Below are 24,989 nucleotides of genomic sequence, written 5' to 3'. Positions count from 1 at the left end.
TATCTCTATACTGACTCATGGATGGTGGCAAATGCCCTGTGGGGGTGGTTACAGCAATGGAAGCAGAGCAACTGGCAGCGCAGAGGTAAACCCATTCGGGCTGCCACACTGTGGCAAGATATTGCGTCCCGGCTAGAGAATCTGGTTGTAAAAGTACATCATGTAGATGCTCAGGTACCCAAGGGTCGGGCCACTGAAGAACATCGAAACAACGAACAGGTGGATCAGGCTGCCAAGATTGAAGTGGCTCAGGTGGACCTGGACTGGCAACATAAGGGTGAGCTATTTATGGCTCGGTGGGCCCATGATACTTCAGGCCATCAGGGAAGAGATGCAACATATAGATGGGCTTGAGATCGAGGGGTGGACCTGACCATGGACACTATCGCGCAGGTTATCCATGAATGTGAAACATGTGCTGCAATTAAGCAAGCCAAGCGGTTAAAGCCCCTGTGGTATGGAGGGCGATGGCTGAAATATAAATTTGGGGAAGCCTGGCAGATTGACTGTATCACACTCCCACAAAGTCGCCAAGGCAAGCGCTATGTGCTTACAATGGTGGAAGCAACCCCCGGATGGCTGGAAACATACTCTGTACCCCATGCCACTGCCTGGAACACTATCCTAGTGTCGCCTTGAGAAGCAGGTCTTGTGGCGACATGGCACCCCAGAAAGAATTGAGTCAGACAACGGGACTCATTTCCGAAACAACCTCATAGACACCTGGGCCAAAGAGCATGGCATTGAGTGGGTGTATCATATCCCCTATCATGCACCAGCCTCTGGGAAAATTGAGCGATACAATGGACTGTTAAAGACTACATTGAAAGCAATGGGGGGCGGAATGTTCAAACATTGGGATACACATTTAACAAAAGCCACCTGGTTAGTCAACACCAGAGGATCTGCCAATCGGAGTGGCCCTGCCCAATCAGAATTTTTACATACTGTAGAAGGGGATAAAGTCCCTGTAGTGCACATGAAAAACATGTTAGGGAAAACAGTCTGGGTTACTCCTGCCTCAGGCAAAGGTAAACCCATTCGTGGGATTGCTTTTGCTCAAGGGCCTGGGTGCACTTGGTGGGTGATGCGAAAAGATGGAGAAGTCCGATGTGTGCCTCAAGGGGATTTGATTTTAGGTGAAAATAGCCAGAATTAAACTGTATCATATTAGTTGCTATATAACCCTGCTACTGTATGTTATCATTACTATAATTGTTATATGCTATATCCATAGTACTATAGTAAGAATCGCTTGGATCAAGCAAGAAAGAACTGTGATAAAACTGAGCAAAGCGCAGTAGAGGTGGAACCAGAACTGACTCCAGCATGCAACAATCCAACGGTGCACACCATCCTCCTGCTGCGTCAAATGTCATCTGCTCATCACACCGCACTGAAGCCCAATTCTGCTCTACCGACTGAGAGGACTTTGCACCATCCCTCCTGCCCAGACAGACTGGTATGACAGATGGAGCCCAGAGTCAGAAACTAAATGACCTCAGCAAACATTTTATGAACATAACCCATGAACTAAAGAACTGATATTTCTGTGTGTGTATACTTTTTTATATATATATATATCTATATCTATCTATCATTGTTCATATGTCTCAAAGGGATGGAAAGGTGGTGATGATTGATCAGAATGTAACTAAAGGTATGGGAACTGAGCATGACGTCAATGGTATAGAATAAGGGGTGGATACTGTCCTGGTTTCAGCTGGGATAGAGTTAACTGCCTTCCTAGTAGCTGGTACAGTGCTATGTTTTGAGTTCAGTATGTGAAGAATGTTGATAACACTGATGTTTTCAGTTGTTGCTCAGTAGTGTTTAGACTATAGTCAAGGATTTTTCAGCTTCTCATGCCCAGCCAGGGCACCTGACCCAAACTGGCCAACAGCGTATTCCATACCATGTGACGTCCCATCTAGTTTAGGAACTGGGAAGTGGGGGGCAGGGATTCGCCACTCGGGGACTGGCTGGGTGTCGGTTGGCGGGTGGTGAGCAATTGCCCTGTGCATCATTTGTACATTCCAATCCTTTTATTACTACTGTTGTCATTTTATTAGTGTTATCATTATCATTATTAGTTTCTTCTTTTCTGTTCTATTAAACCGTTCTTATCTCAACCCAGGAGTTTTACTTCTTTTCCTGATTTTCTCCCGCATCCCACTGGATGGAGGGGGGAGTGAGTGAGCGGCTGCATGGTGCTTAGTTGCTGGCTGGGGTTAAACCACGACAACGGGGTAGACATGGCCTGCCTACCTGCACAGATATGGATGACCAGGCCTCCCTAACCGCGCAGATGGGGTAGACCAGGCCTCCCTAGCCGAGCAAGTGGGGTAGACCTGCCATCCAGATGCGAGCCGGTGGGGTATACCTGGCCTCCCTACCGGTGCAGGCCGGAGAGACCAGGCCTCCCTAACCATGTGGGTGGGGTACACCTGGCCTCCGTAATCACGCGGTTGGGGTAGACCTGGCCTCCGTACTTGAGCGGGCAGGGTAGGCCCAGCCTCGCTAATACACAGGCAGGTTAAAACTGGTCTCCGAACCGGTGCCAGTGGGGTAGACCTGGCCTCTCTACCTTCCCAGGCAGGGTAGACCAGGCCTCCTGACTGGTGCCAGTGGGGTAGACCTGGCCTCCATAACCGCACAGGTGGGATAGATGTGGCCTCCCGAATGGCGCACGTGGGGTAGACCAGGCCTCCCGAACTGCGTGGGCCTTGTTAACCTGCCCTCCCTTCCTGCACCGTTGGGGTAGACCTGGCCTCCCTGCGGTGCCGGTGCAGTAGACCTGGCCTCCCTAACTGCGATGGTGGGGTAGACCTGGCCTCTGTACCTGCGCAGACCTGGTAGGCCAGGCCTCCATAAGCATGTGGGCAGGGTAGACCTGGCCTCCCTAGGCTGTTGGGTGGGGTAGACCTGGCCTCCCTACCGGCAAGGGCAGTATACATCAGGTCTCCCTAACCGTGTCGGCGGGCTAGACAAGACCTCCCGACCGGCGCCGGTGGGGTAGACCTGACCTACCTAAACGCACAGGCGGGGTAGACCAGGCATCCCAACCGCTGATGCTTGAGTAGACCTTGCCTCCCTAACCGTGCTGGCGGGGTAGACCTGTCCACCCTATCTGCTGGGCCAGGATATTTTGCCTCCCTGCCGGTGCCGGTGGGATAAACCAGGCCTCCCTATACCACACAGGCAGGGTAGCCCTGGCCTCCGTACCCGCATGGGCGGTGTAGACCTGGCCTCCCTAAGCACACGGGAAGGGGTAGACCAGGCCTCCCTACCGGCACCAATGGGGTAGACCTGGCCTCTGTGCTGTGACGGTGGGATAGACCTGGCCTCCCTCGCCAAGCAGGCGGGGTAGACCAGGTCTCCCTACCTGCAAGGGTGGGGTAGACCTGGCCTCCCTGCTGCACCAGTGGGGTAGACCTGGCCTCCCTAACCGTGCAGGCAGGGTAGACCTCGTGTCCCTACCCGCGCGGGCAGGGTAGACCAAGTCTCCTTCACCGCGGGGGTGGGATAGACCTGGACTTCCTTACTGCACAGGCGGGGTAGACTAGGCCTCCCTAATCGCGCAAGCGGGGTAGACCTGGACTCCCGAATGGCTCCGGTGGTGTACACCGGGCCTCCCTGCCCTCTTGGGCTGCGTAGACCAAGCCTTCCTAACCGCGTGGGTGGGATAGACCGGGCTTCCCTGGCCGAGTGGGTGGGGTAGACAACATCTCCCTGTCCACGTGGGCAGGGTAGACCAGGCCTCCCTAACCACCCACACAGGGCAGACCTGGTCTCCCTACCTGAGCGAGCAGAGTGGATTTTGCCTCCCTAACCGCATGGGCAGGGTAGACCTGGCCTCCCTAACCGTGAGGGTGGGGTATTAAAACCTCCCTAACTATGCGGGCAGGGTAGACCTGGCCTCCCTACCAGCGCCGGTGGTGTAGACCTGGTCTCTCTACCCGAGGCAGGCAGGGTAGACCTGGCCTCCCAACCAGTGCCTGTGGGATAGACCTGAACTGCCTGCCCACTCTGGCCTGGTAGACCAGGCCTCCCTACTGCCAAGGGCAGGGTAGACATGGCCTCCCTGCCGGCGCCGGTGGGGTAGTCCAGTCCTCCCTAACCACACGAGCAGGGTAAGCCTGGCCTCCCTATCTGCCAGGTCGGGTAGACCTGGCCTCCCAACCAGCACCTGTGGGGTAGACCTGAACTGCCTGCCTGCTCTGGCCTGGTAGACTAGGCCTCCCTACCCGCCCAGGCGGGGTAGACCTGTCCACCCTATCTGCCAGGCCGGGAGATTTTGTCTCCCTGCTGGTGCTGGTGGGATAAACCAGGCTTCCCTATACCGTGCGGGTGGGATAGACCTGGTCTCCATACCCAAGCGGGCGGGGTACATTTGGTATTCCTAACCACGTGAGCGGTGTAGACCTGGCCTCCCTAACCGCGTGGGATTGGGTAGACCTGCCTCCCTAACTGCACGCACAGGGTAGACCACGCCTCCCGACCCACGCTGGTGGGGTAGACCTGGCCTCTCTATCAGCACCGGTGGGGTAATCCTGGCCTCCCTAACCGAGTGTGCGGGGTACACCAGGACTCTCTACCGGCAAGTACAGGGTAGACCTGGCCCTTTTAACTGCACGGGCAGGGTAGACATGGCTTCCCTATCTGCGCAGGCCTGGTAGACCTGGCCTCACTAAACTCACGGGCGGGGTAGACCAGGCCACTCTACCCATGCCGTGGGGTACACCTGGACTCCTAACCATGCGGGCAGAGTAGACCTGGCCTCCCGACCAGCGCCGCTGTGGTAGAGCTGGCCTCCCTAACCGTGCAGGCGGGGTAGACCTGGCCTCCTGACCGGCGATGGTAGGGTAAACATAGCCTCCCTATCCACGTGGGCCGGGTAGACCTGGCCTTCCTAACCTCATGGGTGGGGTTAACCTTGCGTCCCGACCGGTGCTGGTCAGGTGGACCTGGCCTCCCTGCTTGTGCGGGCCGCGTAGACCAATCCTCCCTAATCAAGCAGGTGGGGTAGACCAGGCCTCCCTAAGCCCTCGGGTGGGCTAGACCTGGCCTCCCTAAACTCGTGGGCACAGTAGAAATAGCCTCCCAACTGGCGCCCGTGGGGTAGACCAGAGGTCCCTATCCATGCAGGCCGGGTAGACCTGCCCTCCTGACTGGCGCCGGTGGGGAGACCTGGCCTCCCTATATGCACAGTCCAGATAGACCTGGCCTCCCTACCAGTTCCGGTGGAGTAGACCAGGACTCCCTAACTGCGCAGGCGGGGTGGACCTAACCTCCTGACTGGCAACATTAGGGTATACCTGGCCTCCCTATCCGCGCAGGGCCAGGAGACCTGGCCTCCCTAACCGCGCGGGCTGGGTAGACATGGCCTCCCAACTGGAACTGGTTGGATACAACTAGCCTCCCTGTCCCGTGGGATGGGTAGACCTGGCGTCTCTACCGATGCGGGCGGGGTTGTCCTTGCCTCCCAACCGGCACTGGTGGGGTAGACTTGGACTCCCTAACTAGCGCTGGTGTGGTAAACCAGGCCTCCATAACTGCGCGGGTGGGGTAGACCTGGCCTCCTTAATGGCACCGGTGGGGAAGACCAGGCCTCCCTAACCGCACAGGTGGGGTAGACCTGGCCTACCTACCCACTCGGGTGGGATAGACCTGGCCTCCCTAACCGCACGGGCGGGTAGACTTGGCCACAAAAACAGCACCTGTAGTGTACACCTGGCATCCTTAACCACGCGGGCAGGGTGGACCTGGCCTCCCGTCCGGCACCGTTGGGGTAGACATGGGCTCCCTAACCGCACGGGTGGGGTAGACCTGGCCTCCCAACTGCCACCGGTTGGGTACAACTAGACTCCCTATAGGCACGGGACGGGTAGACCTGGCCTCTCTACTGATGCGGGCGGGGTTGTCCTTGCCTCCCGACCAGTGCCGGTGGGGTAGACCTGGCCACCCTAACCAAGCAGGCAGGGTAGACCTGGCCTCCCTAATGGTGCCAGTGGGGTAGACCAGGTAGACCCAGTTGCCTTCCTCTTCATCTTCCCAGAAATATCATCCAGGAGGACATGCTCAGGGACACACTGCTCTCCTATAGGAGGTTAAACAGCTTTTTTTTCCCCAGGTTATCCTCTGGCCTCTGTTGGAAGACAGCTGTCAACTTTTTTGGAAGCCATCAGCGACTTGTCCTGATCTTCATGATCTCTCAAAATTGATGCAGGGTGAGCCTTGCTATGAAATTGGCTTGCTCCCTCTCCAGCCTTGGATGATTCCCCTCTGCTCCCAGGGGCTGTCATAGGCTGAGTTTGCTCAAGTAATCCCTAACTTGATCCCCACTTACTGCTGGTTGTTTTCCTCCAGGGTCCTGCTGCCAGTCACAAAGGCCTGACAGATGTCACAGCCAAAAAAGTCATTAAGTTCCTCAGCCTTACCTGCTCCTACACTTAGAAAGCTCAGCAGCAGGCCCACATGATCCCTGTCTATTCTTTTACGGTTAATGAAGCAGTATCAGCTCATCTTGCTGCCTCTGTCCTCCCCTGCATCTCTCAAGGCAATGGGACCTTTGGCTTTGGCATCGTCCCTACATCCTAAGACAAGGTTTCTACATTCTGTCAGCAGCTTTCCTTGCTTCCACCTCCTGCCTGCTGCCTTTTTGCCCTGGAGCTCAGTCAGTTCACACAAGCAGCCTCTGGAGATGGTTGCTTCTCTTCACGGGTGTTTGGGGAGATCCTTCTTGTCCTTGCAGGAGGCTGTCCTGTATGGCCGATCAGATTTCTCAAGCTCCTTCCCCCTTCAGAGCTGCTTCCCATGGCACCACTTGTCTCAGTCTCCTGAGTGTGTCAAAGTCTTCTCCTCTGGAGTCCCAGGTCTGTGCTCTGCTGCTGGCCTTACTCACTGCCCTTTGGTGTCTCATCCCCAACTAATTCATGGCCATGACAGCCAAGACTGACACTGACTATCATCACATCCTTAACCAGCTGTTCCTTCTTGGCCAGGATCAGGTCCATGTGAAAATCACCCTTGGTGGCCCACCTGGCAGCTGTCTGAAGAAGTTGTCCCAAGAGCCTTCAGGCTGTTGGCACCCTGTTGCTTGGCCTTGCCATGGAATGCCAGGGCACTTAAGTTCACCACAGGAACCTGCTCATGAACCTGGAGAATTCCCGGGGTTGCTGACAAAAGACCTTTTTTGTTTCCTCTTCCTGAGCAAGCAGTTTATAACTTCCAACATAAGGTCACTCTTGCTGACTCCTGCTCTGATCCTAAATGACAAAAGCTAGTCCAACCTGTTGTCTGTCAAAGAGAGAACCTCCACACATCAAAGCTTCCATTTCATACATGGGGGATACTCCTCATCGTCCCTGCTGCTCCCTGGGTAGAGCCTGTATCCCTCCATTGCAGCACCACAGCTCAGCAACCTGTCCCATCATGTCTCAATTAATCCAAAAACATCACAGAAACATCACAGTTCTGTGACAAGCTATGGGTCTTCAGCTCCTCCTGGCAGTGCACATTTGGGCCACAGCACATCAGTTGTGGCACCGTAGAGGAGCACAGACTTCTCACAGGGAAACCTGAACACTGGTCCTCACCACAAAATTGGTTTTGATATGGACCGTTGCTGTGCTTGGAGGATGCTGTTCTTGAAGACAAGATGTATCCAGGAACACTCTGAAAATTCTTGGTCTTTTCATTGATTGTATCATCAAGGGGGTGAGTAAAAACCCCTGTGCAACTTTGCTTCATGTTCATGCAGTGCCTGCAGCTCTTGGGTGGGGAAGGAATAGACCTTGCCTCTCTGATGGCATCTGATGATTGATGCCTCTGACTGATGGCATCAGTCAAGGGCACACAGGCACCAAACCGCACTCTCTGCGATGCTGTCTGGAGTGTCTGTGATGTACCAGCCTGAATGAGAATTGCTTTCCTGTAGGTCCTGTGAGGTCCATGCCTGCCTTGGCATCTGGTGCAGCTCTGTGGCCCTGGATCTGGACATTAAATAGTGTACCTGCCCTGAATTGTGTTAGGCCATGTGGGGACGAACATGGGACACATGCCATTATAGTCAGTGGAGGTATAGTAAATCCAGCTGATGGAAAAGAGGGAGACCCAGCTCTCCCTATGGTACATGACTGCAATTGTTCATATGAATACCTGTATAAACTGCCATGAAGATAAGGAGTACGAAAAGGTTCTTTTGGCCTTTATTTGGGCATAAGCTGTCATGTCACTTGGCCAAAGGAATTTCACACCAGGCTCATCCATGATTCTCGATATGTTGCCCTGCCTCTATGAACTTCTCCATTACAGTTTGCTGTTACTTACATGTATCTTGGACCACCTCTGGCAACTCAAATGTCAACAGGTATTTGCATTTGAACACCTGACTCCTGCCTTCCATCTCCATTAATTCAGAAGGGACCTGAGACAAGGAGCTCCCATGCAGGTGCCTATTTTGTGCCCACCTGAAGAGAGTCAAGAGGAATGCCACCTCCTGTGGCTTTGTGGTGTGCATGGGAGGGAGCTGAGTCTCCTTCAAATGCCATAAATAGAAACACAGATGAAATCCCACCATTGACCCATGGATCACTTCTGTCTGTAGGTGTAAAGGAGGTCCCTGCCTGTCACTCTCTGAGTATCCTGTCTAAAAAATAACACGAAAAAAGTGGTACATTAAAAGTAACTCTGAGAGAAGGATTATATTTCTGGAAAGAAAAAAAAAGTCACATGTAGATGTAACTTTGTCTCTGAGTGGAAAATTTCATTTCATGAAAGAAGTGGCTCTCCCTAGTTGAGGGAATAACCATCACTGATTGCCTCAACCTGTTTCCCAGCAGGTTCCCCTGGAGCCCCAGGGACACCTGGAGGGAGCTCAGAGAGGGCAGAGAAAGGGCTGCCTTGGGCTGGTCCTCTGCTGCTGAGCTGGGCTGGGCTCCTGGGCTGGAGGGAGCTCATGGCAAGCAGGCAGCACTGCAGAGAGACAGCTCTGCCCAGGAGCAGCTCCTCTGCAAAGCGCAGCAGGGCTGAGGGCACTGCCTGCAGGCACTGAGGGGTGAGGAGGGAAGGGAGAGGGAGGTTGGAGGCACAATGAGGTGGACGGAGAGAGGAGAGAGCTGACCTGGAGAAAAATCTTGACAGCCCTTCACAGGGTAAGTCTCTGGCTGCAGGGCAATACAGCTGTGGTTCCTGGAATGACCTCCTAAAGCTGGCACATCCCACAGCCTATGGGATCTGTCAGAGGGACTCTCACAGTTTCTGCAGTGCAGAGAAAAAGGCCGTGCTTTGGAGCACAGCTTCCCTGCTGCACCCTCAGAGGGACAGGGCATGTCAGCTGCCTTCACCAGGGGATGGCTGCAGAGTGTGAAGGTGGGTGTGCAGCCAGGGGTGCCCAGGGCTGTCCTTCTGAGCAGGGTCCCTGCACCGTGGGGGGCTGTGTGCTGGGGCAGGGACTCTGCCACCGGTCAGGGTAAGTACTCAGCCTGCCAGGGAACAGTAACAGCAGATATGAGAAAAGCTGTGGGTAGAAGAAGCATCTCACAGCAGGGCAGGGTCCTTCTGCTGGCAAGAGGGTGCTGTGTGGGTCAGGGGAGCTCGCAGCTCCAGATCACCCCCTGGACATTTCCGAGGGGACTTTTCAAGCGGAAGATCAAACCAGGGATTAATATATCATAAAGATCTTTCCAGACCCTGTGTTTTCTGTTTCCTGCTCTTGGGGAATTTGGGGGGAGAAATGGAAAAGGAGCTGTAATGCTTTCAGCAAGTCCCTGAGACTCCTGAGCTGTAACTTGGAGTGACCAGTAAGTCTGATAGGAGCCTCCTGAAGTAGAGCACAGGGACTGAGAACAACTGCCTGGCTGTGCTGGTGTCTGGGAGGTGGCATGCACAAATGGGTAAGGGTAACTCTTTCCTGAGACTGCAGCTGCCTCTCCCCTTGCCTCTCTGAGCCAGTCGATCTCTGCTCTTTTCCTTGGTTCTCCACTTGTCTGTGTTACTGTTATCTTGCTGCTGCTGTCAGGCTCTGTGGGGATGGGAGTTTCAGCTGCAGAGTCACACACTGATCTTGTGGGTCCTGCCATGCAGCTGTGTCCACAGGAACAAGTGTCCCAGCTTTCCTATAATCTGAGGGGTTATTCTCAATGGTGTCTGTGGGGCTGGGGAATGAGCTGATTCTCCCTTACAGCGATGCTATCGCATCAGGTCACTTGGCTATCACCTCCGAGTGTCCTTCCAAGCTGTTAGCTGCCCTGCAGGATGCAAACCTGTCTCACAGCAGCTTTCTGTGATCTGAAAGCCCCATGGAGAAGCATAGAGATGCTAGGACTGAGGAAATGCTCTTGGGCTGGTGAAATGAGCCCGGTGTGTCCTTGGCTAGAAGCAGGGTGCTGAGACTTTGAGAAAGGGGGAGACATTTGGTGGTCTGCTGTGGATGTCTCAGGTCTCAGGAGCCTTCAGCATTTCTTCTGTACTCCGGGAGAACAGTGTGAGCCAGGCAAGGCAAGAGGATTGCCTGTGTTTTAGTGCCTAGAGAGGGGGAGCTGCTCTGTCCTTCTGTCTAGTTCCTACTTTCACTGTGCTTGCACCTTTCTGAGATGGAGGGTGATCACGCTTCCATGTTACCCTGAAAAGACACCAGACACTGCTGAGAGCAAACAAAACTCCCCAGGGGCGATGTAGGCAGCTGTAAAAAAAACTAGAACTCTTAAAATGCTTTTGCCCTCCTGGTTCCTTAGCACTGGCAGTGCAGATGATGACAATCCCTTCTGTGTTAGGAGCGGCTTCAGGTGACAAATTCAAACACCAGACTGGCCTCTGCCCGCATCAGTCCCATGAACCCACAGCTGCAGAGCAGGGCTGACCTTTCAAGAGCCCATGGGCAGAGGCCCTGCTCTTCATTGCACGCTCGGCCAGCACCAAGCAGGGCTCCAGCCACAGACCTGAAGGAAGGTCTCCTAGAAAAGGAAAAGGGTCTGTGTGTGTGAGAGTGGGAGGGTCTATGGGAAATGGCTTTGATATTGCTCTGAGAATAATGCCCTGACTCTTCACTGTCTTTTTTCTACTTTGACAGCACCCCATTCCCAGAGGAAGAAAATGTCCAACGGCAGCTCCATCACCCAGTTCCTTCTCCTGGCATTTGCAGACATGCGGGAGCTGCAGCTCTTGCACTTCTGGCTCTTCCTGGGCATCTACCTGGCTGCCCTCCTGGGAAATGGCCTTGTCATCACCGCCATAGCCTGCGACCACCACCTCCACACCCCCATGTACTTCTTCCTCCTCAACCTCGCCCTTCTTGACCTTGGCTCCATCTCCAGCACTGTCCCCAAAGCCATGGCAAATTCCCTTTGGAATACCAGGGCCATCTCCTACCCAGGATGTGCTGCACAGGTCTTTCTGTTAGTCTTTTTGATCTCAGCAGAGTGTTCTCTTCTCACTGTCATGGCCTATGACCGCTACGTTGCCATCTGCAAACCCCTGCACTACGGGACCCTCCTGGGCAGCAGAGCTTGTGTCCACACGGCAGCAGCTGCCTGGGGCAGTGGGTTCCTCCATGCTGTGCTGCACACTGTCAATACATTTTCATTACCCCTCTGCCAAGGCAATGCTGTGGACCAGTTCTTCTGTGAAATCCCCCAGATCCTCAAACTTGCCTGCTCAGATGCCTACCTCAGGGAAGTTGGGGTACTTGTAGTTGGTGTATGTTTAGCTGTTGGTTGTTTTGTTTTCATTGTGCTGTCCTATGGGCAGATCTTCAGGGCTGTGCTGAGGATCCCCTCTGAGCAGGGACGGCACAAAGCCTTTTCCACGTGCCTCCCGCACCTGACCGTGGTCTCCCTGTTTGTAAGCACTGCCACAATTGCCTACCTGAAGCCCCCCTCCATCTCCTCCCCATCCCTGGACCTGGTGGTGGCAGTTCTGTACTCGGTGGTGCCTCCAGCACTGAACCCCCTCATCTACAGCATGAGAAACCATGAGATCAAGGATGCCCTGAGAAAACTAATGACTGGATGCTTTTTAGAAGGAATAAACTACCTCTTGTCTTCTGCATAGTACTTATATCTCATTACAGACCCAACCTGTCTTTTGCTGGTCTTTTTATGGTGATTTTGGGTGTGGTTTTATTCCTTCTTTTTCACTTTGTTTTATATATCTGAATGCTTTCCACAAAGAAGTGTCTTTATTCCTCTGGTTTCTAATTCACAGTCTGTCCAGGCTTTTCTGTGCCCTGGAGGCTGTGCAAATGAGCTGTTCCCTCTGTGTGTTTCAACAAAATAAAGGGCCCTGCAGTGACTTGTTTTTCCAAGTTTCTTCCACCAAGACCTTCTCTGGTGCTGCAGGGAGCAGTGCCTGTGTGCAGAAGGGAAGAAGAAAAGAGTCCTGGCACAGCAGCAGTGCCAGGGAGCACCAGCGCTTGGTCTTTCCCAAGCTTCTCTCTTCCCACTTCCATGCTTTCCTTCTGAACCCTTCGATTGGTGGAAGGCCTGAGGGCTCTTGAAACTTGGTTAGAGTCCTGCTGTGTGTCAGGCCTGTGACTGCAGGCAAGGACAGGCAATGGGCACTTGTGTGACAGAGCTGGCCTCCATAGCAGCATTTCCATCATACAAGGGTATCTCCCCAGGCCTTGTGCCACAGATGCCCCCCAGCCCTGGGGCTCAGCCCTCTCCACCCCCGAGGAGCTGCTGTGCCCTTCAGAGGGTCTGGGGCTGTGGGGTGAGTGCCCAGAGCTCTGCCGCAGCCTGTGGTGGGCACTGCTGTGGGGCCATGCCAGACTGGGCTGCACTGGGGAGAGGGCAGGGGAGGTGGAGGGAGGTGAAGGGAAGTGGGAAGAGTTTAGGGGGAGCTGATCTGATCTGGAAAGTGCCCAGGAGAGAAAAAATATCAGTGTAGAGCTTGTAGTGTGTGACCATGGAGGGCAAGGACTGACACCAGGGGGGTGTGGTGCAGAGCCAGGGCGTGTGGAAAGCATGGAAGAAATGCAGGTGTAGGGGAGAGGAGGAGTCTGGTCTCTGCCCTTGGCAGTGCGGACAGATAGGGAAGGTGGCTCAGGGCCTTTGTCACCCCCAGCATCTCTCATTGGCCATTTCCAGCACTTGCTGGTCACCCCGGGTTTACGGGTGAGTTTCGCTGTGAGGCCACCTCCATCATCCTGGTGGTCCAACGGCTGGTTTGGGGGAACAGACAGCCCTGCCCAGCTTCTCTTCTTCCCCAGACCCTGGCAGACCCTGGAGCAGAGCTGGCTGCAAAACCCCATGTAGGACAAGGCTGCGGCAGGGCTTGGGTCGGGTGCTGGGGAAGCTGAAAAAGTAGCAGGATCATGGTGGAACTGTGATCTGAAGGCCATCTTTGGGATCACAATGGGGGGAAGGTCCCCACCCCTGACTCTCCCCTTTCCCATGCTGTGCCTGCACAGTGGGGCAGTGGGACTGTTTATGGGCAGTGGGGCTGGGCCAGCACAAGGACAGGGTGCTGACAGGGGCCATGAAGCAGCTGCCAGGAGGTGCCATCATGGACACTCTTTCTAAGGATTGTATACCAGAGGTTAATTACTGAGAACTTATAGCTATTTTTGTCATGTAAAAAGAAAACTTAAATAGCCTTAGTTCATAATCGAGAATACATAGGAGTTCCATTTCAGCACTGTCCTGTTACTTCTATTACTGATAGTTCCATGAATTCCAAAACGTCCTTGAGAGCTTCCATATTTTTCCTTGGTTCCAAACCTCGGACTGCTGAGACACGGAGAGTACTACCTCAAATCTCTGCAAACCAAATCTCTCCCACCTGCTCTCATCCACATTCTTTTACCCCAGGACACTTCTAACCATCATGTCAGCACACTACGTGGTCTCTTTTTATCTGGGTGAAGTCAGGGTGCTCCCTCAAAATGCCTTCCCTACAGAAGTCTTCTCAACCTGCTGATGCCACTTGTATCACCTCTCACAATGTACAGCTCCATATTAGTTCAGCAGAGCTCCATGGGATGGACAGTTTTCCTGCTCCTTTCATTAGAAAAGGTGACAAAGAGGAGACACTCCTTCCCAGGAAGCCAGAGCCCTGGGTGTTGCTCACTTGGTTCTTACTGGCACTTCATTCAGACTCTGTTGTAGTGGCTTTGGTGCTTTTCTGTGGCTATTCTTCCTGCAGAGAAGATCTTAAAAAGACAATGATTTCATAAACAATGGTCATAAAGGCCCTGTTGTAGACAACAACGTTTGCCATGAGCTCTGGAGAGAGCCAGGAAGATAGTTAATAAGCACCAGGAATATGCAGGAATCTCAAGGCCTCTTCTGAAGAGAGAGCAGCTCTGAGCAGCACTGATTGCTTGGCAATGTGTAGGGCTCAGAGAGAGGGTCGAGAGATGTCAGTGAGAAACAAGGAGGTGGCTGATGGCTTTAGCAAATCCTGAAACCCTCTCTGAGGCCAGAAATGGAAAGCAGTGGATGTCTGTGGATGGGGAAGAGGAGGAGGTGTGTCCTGGGAAGATGTCAGGAAGGAAGACCCCCCTTCTGCAAGTCAGGGATTAAAGAGATTTGTCTATGATAATGTGCATGCCTAGAAAATGGACAAGGCCCGCTGCTGAGGGTGGCTCTCATGCCAAATGATCTGAACATGCTCTTTTCTTGCTTCACTTCCCATACTTGGATGGACCTCAGGAAACATCTATGAGTGTGGAGGATGCACAGACCTCCTGGGGTGAAGTATCATCACTGTGGGGAAAAAAGGGAAGGGTTTGTGAGAGACGTGGTTGTGCAGGGAGAGAGCCGTGCACATAAGAATTCAAGCGAGCCTGGGGCTAGTGGAGCACATCTTTGGTGCTAGAGGAACATAAACAAGGCTTTGAAAGAAGCCAGATGGGTTGCAGGGAACTCAGAGATATTGTCTAAGCCTCAGAAAACTACAGCTTTATGTTTGAAGAACAGTGAGGACAGAGAGCTTTCAGTTAGCCTTGGGATATCATTGGGTCAGAGTGAGTTGGGGAAGCAGGGGGGAGAGTTAAAAATCTGCAGAGAAACGATCACTGACATAGGACAGTATAGGACAGCCTGTGGTGGGGAAAGCCAAGGGCTTTGGTAGGGCTGGGACCCAGAACTGAGGTCCTTGTTCTCTTGGCTAGGGCTGCTGACTTGTGCGCTGAGTGGTCTCCATGTATGTCAGCACTGGCATGATTGCCCATCTGAAGCCCCCCTCCATCTCCTCCCCATCCCTGGATCTGGTGGTGGCAGTGCTGTACTCACTGGTGTCTCCAGTTGTGAACCCTCTCATCTATAGCATGAGGAACAGGGAGCTGGAAAATGCCCTGAGAAAAGTGATTTCATGGGCATTTTTCAATACCAGTAAACTTCCAGTCTTTTTCCACAAGTGACTCCCATACTAGGCCCATGCTTTGTTTTATTATCATTGTTGTTATTGCTCTTTGGGGTTTCATGTTCGTAGAGCAATACTTGGACTTCCCGTACTTCATGTGAAGCATGAACCTCCTCTGTCTCACCTGGAGGACCAAATAAAAATGTGTCTTTGTAACACTGGGTCCAAGCTGACTCCCTCATAGCATCGCTGTAACAAAAAGGGATCTTCCCTGTGCACTGCCTGATGGTAGGGCTGTTTTTCCAAGCCTCGTGTCAGGAACAGCCCTGAGATACTGCACCCCAAAAAGGCCTATAGATCCATGGTTTCAAGGGCAAAAAGCTCATTGTCATCTTGTGACCTGCTAGAGGGGTAGACTTAGGACTCACCTGTTGGTGCCTGGTGACAGTGGAGATGATGAGTCGTCACTGAGATACAAACCGAGTCCTCTCCCACATGTGACAGGGCAGAAGACATCTTCCAGGAGGGGAATCTGTAGCTGCCTGGATATCCCAGGGGATCTCCATGGGCAGCGTGTGCCTGGGCTGTGACTGGAGCTCCACAAAGTGAGAGATTGCCTAGGTGGAATCACCCAAAAGTGTTAATTCCAGGTATTCACAGGGAAAGGAGGACTCTGCAATCAAAGGGCAGGCAGCAGGAACCCAGCTGGCACAGGGAAAGGGGGCTGGAGAGATGGAAGAGCTGGCTGAGGATCTCCAGGGCCAGGACTGTCATGCTGCCCTGGGGTGTGGGGCTGGTGGGGGCAGAGAAGGGGCAAATGCAGTCATGTTGGGGATCACCTATCATATGAACACAGAAGAGCCAGAGAGTGAGTGGCCATACAGCCCAACCCTGAGGAAGGACCTTTGCTGCATGGTCACCCCTGTCTTCCTCCAGGTCTCCAGGATACGCAGCTCTACTGCCATTACTAATACAAAGGGAACCAGTTTCCTACCAACACTCATTACACATCAAGTCCCATAGCTCTTGCCACAGCCAGACTCTCAGCCAAGCCCATTCTCAGACACGTCCGGCTAGATCAAGTGCTTGTCTCGACAGATTTTGAAAATCTCCACTGATAGAGATCTCACCATCTGGCCTGGGTCCTTGCTCCAGTGTTTGGCTCTGAGGCTTTTTTCCAAACCCCGGCTTTCTCAGCCTCTCCTTGTACACAATGTGATCCAGGCCCCAGCCATCCTTCTGGCCTCTGCAACTTTCTCTCCAGTCTGTCAGGGTCTTCCTTGTGCTGGTAAGCCCCATACTGGATTCAGCAGTCCTGAGGTGGTCGTCCTGCTGTGGGTTAGCCTTGCCCAACACCCAGACCCCCACCCAGCTGCCCACTCACACCTCCATCTCAAAAGGACAAAGGGACAAAATAAGATGGAATAGCTCATGGGTCACGATAAAGACAGGGAGATCACTTACTAATTACTGTCACAGGCAAAGAAGGGTTGACTTGGGGAAGATCAATTTAATTTATGCCAAGTAAAAAAGGTTTGGAATGTGAGAAACACTGACAAAATTATTCAAGTCCATTGCCCTCACACTTTCCCCAAGCTCAGATTACTCCATTGCTCCAAGTTCTTCTACCTGGGAGATCCCAAGGTCAGGGTGAGGTGGGGAAACAGGGGGAGGCAGCTAAAGTCTGCAGGGAAAATGGCACAGGCATAAGACAGTGTAGGACTGTCTGTGGTGTAAGCAGGGCCTTTGTGCAGCTGCCCCCCTCCTCCCTGCCAACACAACTGAAGTCCTTGTCATCTCCACGGTGGCTGCTGTCTCTTCCACTGAAGCCCATGCGAGGACACCGGTTCCTTACAGCCCCAGGCCCTTGTTCCCTCCTCACTGACCCCCAAAACAGCCTGGGAGCTGTAAGCATCCCATGAAGGAAAGGATCCCCCTTCCCAGGGGGATGGGGCTCAGGGTTTGGCCATCCTGCTTGGTGAAACACATTTAGGGCTTTCACAGCCACCTCCACAATTGATCTTCCACCTGTAACCAGTGTCTCCGACTTCCTGGTTCACCAGCCACCAGGGACGGTCTCCTTGTCTGGTCATTCCCTCCACGCTCTCTAGAGTTATGTTCCTCAGTGGCGCCCACTAACACCCTCAGAAACTTGGAAGTTTGATGCTGGCTTTTACTTCTTGAGAGGCGCGTTCAGTCTTTCAGGATCTGCAGTTCAGGAACTTGGCACCAGAGGGCTCATTAACATGAAAACTCCCTAACGAGCCAAGGCTCAGTGCATAGTTGTCCTTTAGGTCTTCAATTCTTATGTGGTTAATTAGAGACATTTCAGGAGCGTAGTCAAAGTGGAAAGATTTCAATACTAAACAATAAGAAAGAATTCTCGCCCCCCCCCCCTTTTCTTTATTTTTCTGTTCAGGCACCATGTAATATCACAAATCTTCATATTGATCCTCCTAATGGAGTTTGGATGTATACAAAAAGCAAGACCCTTTTTGTCTTAACAATCTATGGTCATTCTTCATCCCTACCCCCAGCCCCACCTTTTCTCTCAACCACCTGGCACTTACAGCAGCCTTGCTCAAATCTGAGCTTTCTTCACTGAAGTCTGTAGCTGCATGCTTCAGCCCATGGGCACCAACTCCCTCCTGCTTGGAGACCGAGCTGCACACAGACACGCGGCGATGTAATACACTCAACAACTGTATATTAAGTCCACGTTACCTCCTCTGAAGTCCACTTCCCACAGCGGATAGCATTAGATGAGCAAAACCCACATTTTTGTGTAAGTACGGATCCCAGGACCCCCCAAAACACTCCCTGCCCTGGACTCCGTCTGTCCATAGCGGCTCTTTGCACACAGCAAGTCACACATTGAAGTGACGAGCTCTCCTGATTGACAGAGGGGAAAAAAGAGACAAAGTGAATGAAATGCTCTCTTTTGAATAGCCAAACGGGCACTAAGCCCAATGTATCTGGGACACAGGAGCGTCTTCAAGCAGACTCTGCAATACCTAGACCCACGCATTTTTCATTCCCTGCAGGTATAAAGTACATGTGGTTCCATTGTCAGTGAAGGCAGGGATGAGAGTGGTCTCCTCTAATGTTGGGCATCTTGGGTGCCACGGCCCAGGCTTCCTTTTCTACTCAAGGGGCAGAAATCAGTAGTCTCAACTGAGATGCTTGGACACACCCTGTCTGGTGACCAGCTCCTGCTCCAGAAGTGCTCCGGTAGGTCATGGGTCTCATTTCCCAGTCCCACGTGGGGGCTTCAGCCACCCCTGGGTATCTTGGAGGCAAAGTCAACCTCTGTGCTGGCAACTGAGTCAATCCCAGAATGAAGATGTTAGCCAAAAGTAGAAACATATGCAGGAAAGAGCTTGGGGCAATAAGTGTGTAAAAAGTCACTTTTCAGCAGTTTGATATTGGTCTGCAAATTCTCACGAATTTTTTCATAGGCCATGGACATGGACCAGCAAGATGATGACACTTTCTCTCCCTTTATGTAAAGAGAGATGTATACAGCCATTTCCAAAAATGTATTTCCTCCCAACACTTTGAATGGAGAACTGTGTTCTGGTGACACGTTTATATTGACATACTGTACATCTTCATTTCCTATCTAAAGGGTGCTTGGAGCAGTGAAGGTTGGAGCAGTTGGACAGATCTCCCTTATTTCTTTGCCAACAAGAAATGGACACACCTGCTGTCACTTCCATCGCATCATCCCTTTTTTCTGATCTGGCCACATCTTTATGGGATGTACAATGGCATAACACCATGGCCCCCCAATGCCAGACCTCAAGTGATACACAGAGGCCTAGGGCACAGACATATAAAGAGCCTCAGAGCACACATGTGGAAAGCAAATGTCACTTGTGTCTTCAAGAAAGAAAAGAAGGAAGACCCAGGGAACTACAGGCAAGTCAGACTCACCTCCACCCCTGGGAAGGTGATGGAGCAGCTAATCATGGAAAGCATTTCCAGGCACATGAACGATAAGAAAGTAGTAAAGGTGCATAGGACATACCTATGTATGTCCAGTTTGCCAAAGTCTTCCCTGATCTGATCCTCTTCCACCAAGGCAGATGTCCATGCTTTCCCCCTGGTCTCTGTCAGCTGGGATTTCTGAAGGCCGGTCTTGCTAGCAACTGCCGAGGCAATGAAGGCATTCTGTGCCTCAGCCTTTCCCACGTCCTGTGTCATCAGGTCCCCAGTCTCACTGAGCAATGGGCCCACATTTTCCCTCGTTTCCCTTTTGTTACCTGTCTACTTACAGAAGCCCTTCTTGTTTTCTTTGACATCCCTCACCAAATTCCATGCCATTTGGACTTTACCTTTCCTACCTTTGCCCCAGCATGCTCAGACAGCACCTCTGTGTTCCTCCCAGGTTACCTGTCCTTGTTGCCACCCTCTGTATGCTTCCTTTTTGTGTTTGAGTTTGGCCAGGAGCGACTTGTTCATCCACGCAGCCCTCTAGGCATTTTTGCCTGATATCATATTTGATGGGCTGCACCCCTCTTGAGCTTGGAGGAGGTGATCCTTGAATATTAACCAGCTTTCTCAGGCCCGCCTTCCCTCCAGGGCCACATCCCATGGGGCTCTTCCAAGCAGATACTTGAAGAAGGCCAAACTCTACTCTCCTTAAATCTGGCATTCTGAGATTGCTTTTTACCTTCCTCCTTCCCCTCAGGATCCTGAACTCCACCATCTCATGGTCACTACAGCCCCATCTCATGGTCACAAGGCTGTCTTTGACCTTCACATCCCCAACAAGCCCCTCCTTGTTGGTGAGGAAGAGGTCCAGCAGAGCTCCTCTCCTCGTTGGCTCCTCTATCACTTGGGTGAGGAATTTATCATCAATGCACTCCACAGACCTCCTGGAGTGCTTATACCCTGCTGTGTTGTCCTTTGAGCAGGTATTGGGGTGGTTGAAGTCTCCCATGAGGACCAGGGCCTGCCAATGTGAGGCTGCTCCTACATGTCCGTTGAGGACAACATATACTTCTTCTTCCTGGTCCGGTGGCCTATCGCAGACATCCACTATAACGCCACCCTTTCCTGTTATCTCCTTAATCCTCACCCTTAAGATCTCCATTGGCTCCCTATCCATCCCGAGACAGAGCGCCATGTCCTCCAGCTGTTCTCTCACACAAAGGGCAACTCGCCATCCTTGTCTTCCCATCCTCTCTTTCCTCAGGAGCCTGTATCTCTCCATTTCAACACTCCAGGCATGGGAGCCATCCCACCACGTCTCCATGATTGCAACAAGATTGCTGCCCGGCAACTGAACACAGATCTCTAAAACCTCGTGGTTATGCCCCATACTGCACGCATTAGAGTACAGGCACTTTAGAGAGGCAGCCCAGCATGTTGAGTTCTTGGAGAGGGTGTGAGAGATTTCTCCACCGTGGTGCTTTGTAGGCATTTCCCTGCTTACATGTAAGTGCTGGAGGTGACCCCACTTGAGCCCCATTTTGCTGATTGTGTGATCCCTTCCCATCACATCACCCCATGCCCTTTGCTCATTGATCCTATCTATCCCTCCCTTAGAGGACTGCTGGTTGCTCCCTCCTGCCCAATCCTTCTTAATTTACAGCCCTGCTTATGAGGTCAGCCAGCCTGTTGGCAAAAACAGCTTTGCCCTGCTTAGAGAGGTGGATCCCATCTCTCCCAAGCAGACACTGGTCTGCAAACAGGGTGCCATGGGCACGGAACCCAAAACCATGTCCCCTACACCCGTTCTGCAGTTAATGATTAACTTGTCCTATCAGTGCCTTTCTCCTCACACCCTTTCCCCTCACCAAGAAGGTTGAGGAGAACACCATCTGGGCCCCCATGCCCTTCACTATCACCCCCAGAGCCCTGTAGTCATATCTGATACTGTCACTTCTTTCCCCTGGCAGTGTGATTTGTGCCCACTTGGAATAAGAGCAGGGGGTAGTAGTCAGAGGGCCGGATGAGCTTTGGACGTCCCACCTCAACATCCTGGATCCTGGTCCCCAGCAAGCAGCAAACCTCTCTAGATGGTTGGTTGGCATGACGGATGGGTGCCTCTGTGTCCATATTAGGTAGTCATCCATTACAATCCAAAAACCCCCATGGCACTACGTCTAGTTGAGGCTTGACTATCTCCATTGTGGAGCTCCCACAGCCTTTCTGGGTGCATGTTCCCAGTACCTGACAGACCTTATAGTGCAGATTCTTTTCTCTTAAGCCTAGTCAGAATTTCCCATGGCCCAACTTTTTCCCATGGCCCAACTTTTTCCCATGGCTTCTCATCCTTCCACTGTGCCCACCTGGGAAGAGTCTGACTCATCTTCATCTGCACCATCCCATAAGCTAGCTGTAGACAATGACAGTATCTCCCCTGGGCCAGCCTTGAATTTCTGACATCCTTCTCTTTGGCCCAATGATATTGACCGGTCTTCAGCAGACTCCCCATTTCCAGCAGTTGGAGGTTTTTGGACTTGTGGGCCTAAACCTGTGTCTATAACCGCCATGCTGATCCCCACCAGGTCCCACTCAAGCTTCAGGAGATAACTAGGGATGTGAAGTCAGGGGTCACCCATCCCATTCCAGGGGGTCTTCATTCCAATGAGACAGACCCTGTCCTCACACCAGTGTATTGTCTGTACCACGTCTGCAGTCACTCCATGAGGAGTGGAGGTGAGCAGCTTTGATGCACGTGTGCATCCACAGAGGCAGCTCCTCACACGCTCTTCTCTACACCATGGAATGTGGCAGAGGGGCGTAGATCTACCTTTAATTACTTATGAGATGCCCCCATCACACTGGGAAGGTGTTCTCTGCAGGGGTAGAAAACCTTTCCATTGCTCTCAGTGAAAGTAGTGACCCATGGAGGTGTAGTGACCCGTGGAGGTGTAATGACTGTCAGCTAAACGGCAGTCACACTTGTGAGTTACCCACCAAAAAAGAAATTGTACTGTGCTAAAAAAGGAGGAGTGCAGTTTCAGAGTGCAGATCTCCCAACTCCTCTGCCTTTCTTAGCCCAGACGTGGAGAAAGTGACAAAGGAGGTGTGATGCATAAGTATCCTGACTCGGATGACCAAACCAAGGACTCTCTGATACCACGATGGTATCACAGATATCACAAAGGGAGAGCTGTGCCTTTCTGTAGGGCAACCTACAGCCTGGCAGGAGTACCACAACAACACAATAACACAGTGTTGGTGTGAAGAAGATGTAGGACCCATAGCCATATGATCTAGGCTATAGATGTAGGCCCCAAGGTCTACGTCCCCTATAGACGTAGCGCCTGAGCTCCTTTGAAGGGAACAGCAGTTCAAGGAAGATGGGGAGCAGGGGCATCAGGGAGGAGGGCATGTCAGCCTTCCTGTCAGCCCCAAACTGCAGGCCAGCAATGGCATGAGGAAATGGAGGCCAGTGACTCCTTTGTATCCAGGAAAGTCCTCACCAAGACAGCCTTTGCCTTCCCCCCATTCCCACTGCCAGCCCCGCTCACCAGGACAGTGCAAAAACCCTGGTCCTGGGGATCCTGGGACCCCTCCAGCAGCTCCAGCCACAGAGCAGCCAGCCCTGAACTGGCATGTACAGAAATGGATTTCTCTTTCTTATTTAATCCAGAAGCACGAGAGGTGTTTGGGTGCTATACTAGATCCAGGTCCAGTTTTTTTTCCTGAGGGTGCATGAATCAATCTCCAGCCTCCCTCCCTGTGCCTGCTGGGTCCCTGCTGCCTCTCCTGGGATTGCAGAGCCCTCCATTACCTTCTCACACTTGGATTTACTGTTTTCCCTTTTTATGACCATGCCTTGGGTGGTCCCTCATTTTGTGAAGCTCCCCACTCACTCCTGGGCACACGCTGACCCTTCAGATCCCCTGAGCTCTCCTGATTCACCTCCAGAAAGGATGAGTGTTGGCCATTAGCCCGTGTGGCAGCCCAAGGCAGGTAAGCATGAGACAACTCTCCAACTCTCTTTGCGCCAGGCACTGACACCTGAGCCCTGGATCCAGATGTGGGTCCCCAACAGATCACACTGGGGTGCTGAGCTCATCCTCCAGGTCAGTAGGGAACCAAACGAAAGCCAGAGGATCTTTTAGGGTGCAGCTGAATGACAATGTCCTTTCATGATCTTTTGAATTATAGCCCGGTCTGCAGGACCCGCACTGAAGGTCTCTGTGGTGGTGAGATGACACTTTTTAAAGACATAGCATTGGGGAGCCAGCTGTGATAGTGTTGTAAGCATTTACAGAATGCTTCTAGGTCACACACAGCAGGTTTCACCATTAGCACAGCTGGGATGAATCCAAACATTTCTGTAGGATCGCAAGTATGACAGAGACCGCAAGAAGAAAAAACCAAGCAGATTGCAGACCTGCCCTTAGATACCATGGGTGCCATGACTGCATAGGGCTGGTCAAGCCATTCTAGATGAAAAATGGCTCTGAAACCAATTTTCTGACTGTGTCCTTGAATTCCCTCTCCAAAGAGTGGAGGGCAGCTAATTCCAAGAGCATGATTTCAGAGAGCAGGTGTCTAAAAGAGATGGAGATTTCCCCCTCTGTTAACCCCCATTTCTGTCCCTAGGCAGTGACAGCAAGAGGTCCATTTCCCCTTCCGTAGGGCAGTGACTCTGCCGAGCCAGCGCAGATATCCAGCCTCTGGTTAGAAACCCTCGGAGGGGATGGGTATTCAGCTCCCCCATGCACCCCACAGACCCACCCTCTTGCTGCAGCGCAGATGTGCACAAAAGAAGCTCCTGCATGCGAGTACCTGGTCTGAGCTCCTTCTCTAATCAGTGGGGATGGAGGGTGGCAGTTAGTTACTCACACTTTTGTGTGGCCTGCTGCATTTGCAGTGCCGGGGTGGTCCGAGACACGTACAAGTGCCTGCAAGCCCTGACAGAGCAATTCTGAGTGACCCAAAGCCTTCCTCTGCATTAACACTAGAGATGAGTGGGCCTCCACTGAATGGGGGTGACGCTGATCACTCTCCAGGCTCCTTCACCCATGCTGCGGGGTCCCTGCTGCCTCCTCTGGGATTGCAGAGTCCTTGTTTCCCTGTGGATACACCAATTTGGCACTTTACCTTCGGTGACTCCACTTTGGGTGCTCTCTCACTTAGAGGGGCTCCATTCACTGCCCACCTCGGGCACACTCTGTCCCTGGAGAGCCTGGGGGATCGCCAGGCAGCTCCAGTTTCCCCTTGAGAATGACGTCTGCCCCATCTGACATGTGACAGCCTTGGGTATGTCACTCAGTGACCAGCCATGGCCTCCACTGTCACTAGACACTGACGGGTGAGCCCTAAATCCAATCCTTGATCTCTACATGGTCACAAGGTGACCGAGAGGCTTTTGCTCCTGCAGCCATGCAGAACCCTGAGCAACTCCTGACTCCGGCATTGGAAGACAAGCCCAGTGTTCACGCGCAGCACTGAAGAGATCTCATTTTACTACACAGATGTTGTAGTGTGTTCAGCTCTCAACAAGCATTAGACACCTTTAGAGAGGCTCCAGGTAAGAAAGAGGGGGTTCATACCTCTGTAGAAGTAAAAGGACTCCAAACATTACTGTAGGAACATTATAAATGAAGAATAACAATTACAGTAACAATAAAGAGAACAACAAAAACAACAAGAAAATCAGGACTGGTGTGGAATACCCTGGCAGTCATTTGTGGAGAGATGGGATGTTTCTT

The 24,989-nt window shown here is 52.4% G+C and overlaps 1 protein-coding gene across 1 annotated transcript; it reads left to right on the top strand.

Annotated features, from left to right (window-relative positions):
- Positions 1 to 11,094: 11,094 nt before the first annotated feature.
- On the top strand, positions 11,095 to 12,051 carry LOC138683180 (olfactory receptor 14A16-like). The gene has a single exon (XM_069774710.1). The coding sequence runs from the start codon at positions 11,095 to 11,097 to the stop codon at positions 12,049 to 12,051; it is 957 nt and encodes a 318-aa protein (XP_069630811.1).
- Positions 12,052 to 24,989: the final 12,938 nt, after the last annotated feature.

The sequence above is a fragment of the Haliaeetus albicilla genome, chromosome 31 (assembly GCF_947461875.1).
Source record: "Haliaeetus albicilla chromosome 31, bHalAlb1.1, whole genome shotgun sequence".
In the NCBI taxonomy this organism is placed as follows: Eukaryota; Metazoa; Chordata; class Aves; order Accipitriformes; family Accipitridae; genus Haliaeetus; species Haliaeetus albicilla.
This window is presented reverse-complemented; position numbering and strand designations above follow the sequence as displayed.